The sequence below is a fragment of the Barbus barbus genome, assembly GCF_936440315.1.
Source record: "Barbus barbus genome assembly, chromosome: 21".
Taxonomy (NCBI): domain Eukaryota; kingdom Metazoa; phylum Chordata; class Actinopteri; order Cypriniformes; family Cyprinidae; genus Barbus; species Barbus barbus.
In genome coordinates this window covers 23,187,138-23,193,923 of record NC_136749.1, presented here as the reverse complement: position 1 = coordinate 23,193,923, position 6,786 = coordinate 23,187,138, and the positions used below count along the sequence as shown (strand labels likewise).

Below are 6,786 nucleotides of genomic sequence, written 5' to 3'. Positions count from 1 at the left end.
AACTTCACTTGGTAGCAAAGTTTGATAATTTGTGGTCATAATGGCTTTGATAAGAGCCTCATAGTGATAACTAAGATGACTGATAAATAGTCCTTTCATATCATATCTTTCGTGGTCTGAACACATGCTCAAAATCCAACAATAAATTTCCAACAGGCCGAAATTACATTAACCCTTTAATAGGCATCCTACGTATTTGAGAGCATTGTGTGTGTGTGTGTGTGTGTGTGTTTTAATAGATCAAATCAAGTATGTAGCAACACAAGTTTGACAGAGTATTTTTTTATTATACCATTTTTAATTAAATTGTATGTTTATTGTAAATCAACCACATTAGTGTCTGGATTTTTTACAGATTCTTTCTTTCTTTCTTTCTTTCTTTCTTTCTTTCTTTCTTTTGTATGTCTATTTTGGTATTTTGTTATACTAATTTATTAGTGATTTATTAGTGATCAGTACAACATATGAGTCAGTGTGACTTTATCCACATACAGATTGATTTGCATCACAGATTTTCATTAAAAGAGATATAGTTATATGAAAGAAGCTTTTTATTTCAGTGTAAATAATAATATTAAAAAAGTCACATAATAAAAATATATTGTAGTTATTTCTGACCCAAGAAACCTCAAACTACAAAGTTATTTTATTCCATAAGTGCATATGCCCATTAAAGGGTTAAAATGCATACAATATGCAGAAAACTATTGCACTTAAAACTGCAAGTGCATCAACATGTGGATGTAAACAAAACTGTCTGAGAGACATACGTCCTCGTTCGTCTCAGAGTCGTTCTGTTATGAATGGTTTGCATAACACCTGGTTCCATGCCAGCTTTTGGGCTGGCCAGTTGCTGCGATACACAGGTCATGCACTCTCTCTCCCTCCAACAGCGGGGCTCTTCAAGACATGATTAACGGCTGTTCTTTTTCCCACTCTCTCAGTCTTGTTCTCTTTCTCTCTTTTCCTTTTGGGATTCTTCCTTTTTAACCTATAGCATTAAGTTTGTGGGCCGTGCAACAACACATGTGTGTTCCAAGTTCCCACAAGTAAACCGCTGGGGTTGATGAGAGAGGCGGACGGCTCGGGATGGCTGGGGTGCCGTTGGTGGGGTCCCGATCGGGGCTGTAAATTCAAGCGGGGAGGGCGAGATCCTGTAAGATGAAACCCCTCTCCCTCTGTGTATCAGCGACACAACTCGGGCCGAGACAAGAGAGAAGAAGCAGGCAGTAAATCCATTGGAGTTCACTGATAGCAGTGTTTGCACAGCCACTGCCGCCTCCTTTGATCAAATCGCTGGGGGAGTGGGGGTCGTGTGTCGCTGCCAAAGGTCAGCTATATATTATGCTCCTAAAAGTGATTACTGAAATTCTTAACTAAAACCATTCTGCTGCCAGGGTGTGCCAGAAGCCCCTGCAGCGGTGTCTGGCTCGCTCGGGGGCCTCTCTGCAGCCCCGTCCACCAGAGAAATTATCTGCTTGTGTTTCCTATCATAAGAGGAGGGCCCGAGAGAGCCCCACATGGAAACGTGCTATCCACGTTGCAGCGGCGGTGGGTAAAAACCCACAGTCGAGGCTTTAGAGTCAGGAAATATAAATGTGTAGCGCACTTCAAAGGGGGGAACGGCAAATTAAGCCAAGACAATAAGTGGCCTTGCATTCAAAACAGCATAAACAAAGTCTGCTTTGTGTTTACTGCCCTCTTTCTCTCTTTCGCTGCATTGGACACAGCAAGAAACCAGCTGATCCCTGCTACGCTGTAGGTATTGCTCATTGAAATGCTTTAGGTGTGAGTAAATGACAGCTCAATTAGATTGTTTAAGTGTTCCCTGCCACCTGTTTAAGTCAAGTCAAGTCACCTTTATTTGTATAGCACTGCTTATTTCAAAGCAGCTTCACAGTAATAAACAAAGAATCAATATGATGCAAAATCAAATTCTGCGGTAAACAGCTCTAAAAAGACAATAGTGTCATTATTCAGCTTAAGTCAGTTCAGTGCACTTGATTAAAGTAGTTTACCCAAAAATAAAAATTTGCTGAAAATGTACTCACTCTCAGGCCATCCAAGATGTAGGTGAGTTTGTCTCTTCATTGAACAGACTTAGAAACATTTAGCATTGCATCACTTGTTCACCGATGGATCCTCCGCAGTGAATGGGTGCCGTCAAAATTAGAGTTCAAAAAGCTGATAAAAACATTCAGTAATCCAAACAAGTAGTCTATCAATTATGCTGTAACAAGTAGTCTATCAAAATGCTATTGCTTTCTCCTGGGAATCTTAGTTGTCTTGCCTGAATCAGGAGAGAAATATGTACAGATCAAGCACAGTTTCTAAGTGAAAACTGTAGTCCAAGTTCTAAACAAATGTGTTGGTGGATATTGATGTGAGAGAACAACGGATAACTTTTTCACTGGAAGGAAGTGTTATTATGGATTGTGGACTGGAATTTTGGGCAGGAGTTTAATGTTAAAACACCTTAATGATGGATTTGTTTCTTGCCAACACACCGCTTTTCACTTCACAGGACATTAATTAATGGACTGAATCATGTGGATTAATTATGGATTATTGTGATGCTTTTATCAGCTGTTTAGACTCCCATTCTCACGGCACCCACTGCAGATGATCCATTGGTGAGCAAGCAATGTAATGTTACATTTCTCCAAATCTGTTCCAATGATGAAATTTTCAGCAAATCTTCTTTTTGGGGTGAACTTTTCATACTTTATCCAAAAAAAGGAACTTTTTCTTCCGTATAAAGAATGATTAAATAGTTTTTGTCCATGCAATGAAAGTGAATGCCATCAAAAACAAACCAGAGAGATTTGTTCCACAGAAAAAAAATAATAAAAAATCATAAAGGGTTGGAACGACGAGGGTGAGTGAATGATGAAAGAAATTTCACTTCAAGGTAATCGTATAGCCCACGTGGCACCTGTAAGGATGTGGAAAATCATTTTCAGAAGAGCTGTTAGCAATGAGAAGACCCACACTCTGCACAGACTTCTACGTCAGATCAGTGTTGCAGTATTTAGAATCGGTGAGATACTGTTATAGATTTTATTCATAATTTGAATTCGTTTTATAATTGTTTCATTTCAATTCTACTTAAAGTTTTAGTAATTTTGTGGGGTTTCGTCTTTAAAAAAAGTAGTAACCCTGCTAAGATTTAACTTCATATATTACAATTACAGTGGATTCTGATTGTAATACTTGCAGATAAATCTGCACTTCCACAACATTCCTTCCATAGCTGCCATGGATTAAAAATGTTGCTGTCGTGGGATAAACAAGAGAAATGTGAAGTCATGCTCAATGAAACTTTATACACGTTTGCTGATCATTACCTAAGATTGCCTTGTGTTAACTTTGGCAGACCTTGCCTTGGCTTTTAAATTAAAAGGGATGATGTATTTCCTCTTATTTGTAATTTGCAATGGGCTACTGAGAGAAGAAATGAGGGAGCGAGAGAGAGAGGGAGAGAGAGAGAGAGAAAGAATGATGCCTGCTTGACCGGCAGGCACATGCCAGAAATAACAGAGTGGACCTTGCTCTAGAGTCTCATTAGCTGGTAGAAAACAGTTCCCTGGAGGCACAACAGGGTGTATATACGTTTAAACCTTCTCAGTCCTGAGGCAGAACTCTGCCAATTTTTCCCTATACTCATTCTCAAGATGCACACCCATGCAGATGTAGACTTGAACTGTAAGCTCCATAAGAGCTGAAGCCTTGTGTTTTAAGTCTCATAAATTTAGGCAAAAGAATTCAGCCCATTTTAGCGTACACCCTGGGAAAGCTAAAAAATCCTGAACCCTAGAAATCTGATATATATTTAATGTCTATTCTTGGTTTGAAGACAACTAAAATTATTACAAATCAGCTCTAGGTTTGACATTGTCTTTTGTGGTTTGTGTTCTGTGAAATATCAAAATCAGGGTTATACAATTTGTCATTTTAAATCTGACAAAAACGGGTTGTTTTTCATTTGGAACTTAATGAGATTTCCAGACTGTTCTGCTCAGCAAATATTAAAGAGGTTTCAGTTTTCAATATGCCAATATAGCATACAATTATTTTTAATAGGATATATAATATCATATTATTTATTTATACTTTGAATCAGAATACAATATTGGAATACTCTAGTTAGAAAATAAATTATAAATATAAATCTTGATAAACTGTTTGGTTTTAATAGACCAATACAATTGGAAGGACTTGGATTTATATTAATTAGACTAAATTATGTTTTTATCTGTGCTGAGTTGATGCTTAAAACAGGAACTGATATATATTGAAATAAAATAGGCTTTGAAGTTAGGTTTGAAATGAAGAAAAACATGCAACAAAATGGACATTTTCAAGTGAAAAACTTAGTTATTCTTACCACATCAAACACTTAAATATTTCATAACTCCATCCTATAATGTGTTTGTGCTTTTAGTGCTATACAGTTTAGTTTTGACGTTTTAATGCCTTGTCTTTTTAAATCAAGTTACAGAAGGGCACCATAGCTCCGTCTTCAGCCAAACTCTGGCTCATTTAGCAATCGACACATACTGCAATATTATTCCTGAGCCTCTTCACATTCTTGACAAAAACTTAAGATTTTTTTTAAAGATTAAAATAAAAAAATTTTTTTTACAATAAGATAAAAAGAATTCATTCTTTTTAAAAATTTTCACTTAAAGGTTAAGCTCCTTTTTCCCAGTAAAATGCATAGAAATGAAACACAGATTAAGAGATTTGTCATTAGGTATCTAGCCTTGCTCAGCAGAGGGCAGTGGTGTGCTGGTGAAAGAGGGTTTCTGTATACTGTACTAGACTCTGCCTTTCAGGAAAACACTTAATGAATATTAATTCAATATATAGATAAATTCCTTAAAATAATATATGTACAAACATGATCAACCTTTATTGGCAGTAACAAAAATACACAATGAAGAGTGAAATCACACCATGAAAACAGTTCAACATAGTATTCTGGCATTGCTATTGGCACAATGTCAATACAAAAATGACAGATACTCTCAGAGTATTCTCAGATATGCTTGAGCATCATGTCGAGTGCTGGGCGAGGAAGGCTCTTATTCTCTGCAGGAGCTCTTTCTTTACACTGTCAGGCACCAGTGCTGAGGAACACAAAAGATGACGATCATGCTTTTTCTGTGTTGCTTTGATGTTGATCACTCACAAATTAATGCATATAAAAAGTAATTTCATGTTTGATGACACTTGTTAACATTCAAATAGTTTCAGTATAACACTCATAAGGGATTTATGAGTAAGAACTACGAACCTCTTCCTTTGGGAGTAACTCCAGCAACCAAGTCTTCTACAGTAACATTCTCTATTCCTTTCTCCTTGATCACATCTGCAATCAACCAATGATACTTCTTCAAAAATCAACCACTGAAGTGTATGCAATTCTCTGAGACAGCTCGGACCAGTGTTTTTACCTTTGCAGAGGGCTTTGAGCTGATCTCTCCAGCCACACTCGATAAGCTTGGCTCGAAGCAGCTCCTTTAACCTGAAAAAAAGCAAAGACAATGTGTTTCATACATGAAATGCAGCATGCACTAACGGGATGCGTCTAAAAACATAGCAAGTGCCCTACCTAGACATCATTTTTGAACAGTGTATATATGATGCATGATTCCCACCAATTCATTTTCATGAGTTTTATAGACATTTGTGACTACTCTCAAAACCACAAACAAATACTTCAGAGCTCAGCATAATTCTAAAAATGACTAAAACATTTCTCAAACCATCAATCAATCTCATACACTTCAGAAATACGATGTCCAAAATCGTTACACAGGCAGGGACCTTTATAGGTTTTTAGACCCAGCTCATGGATCATGATTATAGACACTTACCTCTCCCTCTCACCCATCTCAATTAACTTCTGGTTAATGGCGGCCCTCATTTGAGATTCTTTACTCATATTAATCTGAAAAAATAATTGAAAACGATTAAACGTGACGTAATATCGTAATGCCAGTACAACTGACAAAGGGTGTACCCACTCACAAAACACAATATTCACTACTCAGTTTTACATGAAACATGAACAAACAAAACAGACATTTCGGACTTTGTGGGGAAATACACTTTTACCGAAATGCCTTTTTACCATTCTCACTTTGCCGCTAACGATCGCATGTAACTGTTTTTATGGCTCGTGCAAGCACCGCCATATCAAGTTAACGTTATTACAGTTATAATTTAATATTGTGTGATTTTGTAATAAACATACCAAACACTGACGAAAATGAGCATAATGTTCTTATCGGCGTGTGTATGTGTGGAGCTCTCTGCTGTTGTTTGTAGCCGGCCGTTCCGCACACGTTTACCTTCCCCACAGATACACGTTCACTTGCGGAAGGTTCCGTCCAACTTAATAGTTCCTACGTTGTACTGTCTTGCGTTGCTTGATGTCGCAAAGAAGAAGCTGCCTTAACATGTTTTATTTTTTCTACTACTCTCATATATTTTTAATAGTCGCTGAAATAGTTTGCTTGTGGTTAAAAATCCGCCATAGTTATCCAAGTAACTTATATGTGGAGAAAGACCGAAACTGTTCTTACGAAAAAATGTTTTCACTAGACTTTATTTTGACACATCTTGTAAATTAGATTCATAAAATATCGATTAATTTTCATTACGTTAATAATAAAATGCAAGGCACTTGGAACTGCTGGCCTGCTGTGACAACAGTACTACAAATAGGCCTAAACGTCAGGTAAACCTTTCTGAAGGTTAGCTATTGCTTGGTGTATT

General features: G+C 37.1%; 1 protein-coding gene across 1 annotated transcript; it reads right to left on the bottom strand.

The window, feature by feature from the left end:
• Nucleotides 1–4,893: 4,893 nt before the first annotated feature.
• LOC306887338 (transcription and mRNA export factor ENY2-like) lies at nucleotides 4,894–6,368 on the bottom strand. The gene is made up of 5 exons (XM_079444994.1): nucleotides 6,263–6,368; nucleotides 5,883–5,956; nucleotides 5,460–5,530; nucleotides 5,300–5,374; nucleotides 4,894–5,132 (listed from the first exon to the last, which is right to left on the bottom strand). Exons 2-5 carry the CDS (start codon nucleotides 5,948–5,950, stop codon nucleotides 5,059–5,061), a joined length of 288 nt encoding a protein of 95 aa, XP_079301120.1. The 5' UTR covers nucleotides 5,951–5,956; nucleotides 6,263–6,368; the 3' UTR covers nucleotides 4,894–5,058.
• Between the last annotated feature and the right edge of the window lie 418 nt (nucleotides 6,369–6,786).

Coding starts and splice junctions, on each gene's coding strand:
- LOC306887338 (XM_079444994.1), bottom strand. CDS start 5,950: ATGAGTAAAGAATCTCAAATGAGGGCCGCCATTAACCAGAAGTTAATT. Junction 5,531..5,882: donor GAGATGGGTGAGAGGGAGAG/GTAAGTGTCTAT, acceptor GCTTTTTTTCAG/GTTAAAGGAGCTGCTTCGAG. Junction 5,375..5,459: donor GCTCAAAGCCCTCTGCAAAG/GTAAAAACACTG, acceptor GGTTGATTGCAG/ATGTGATCAAGGAGAAAGGA.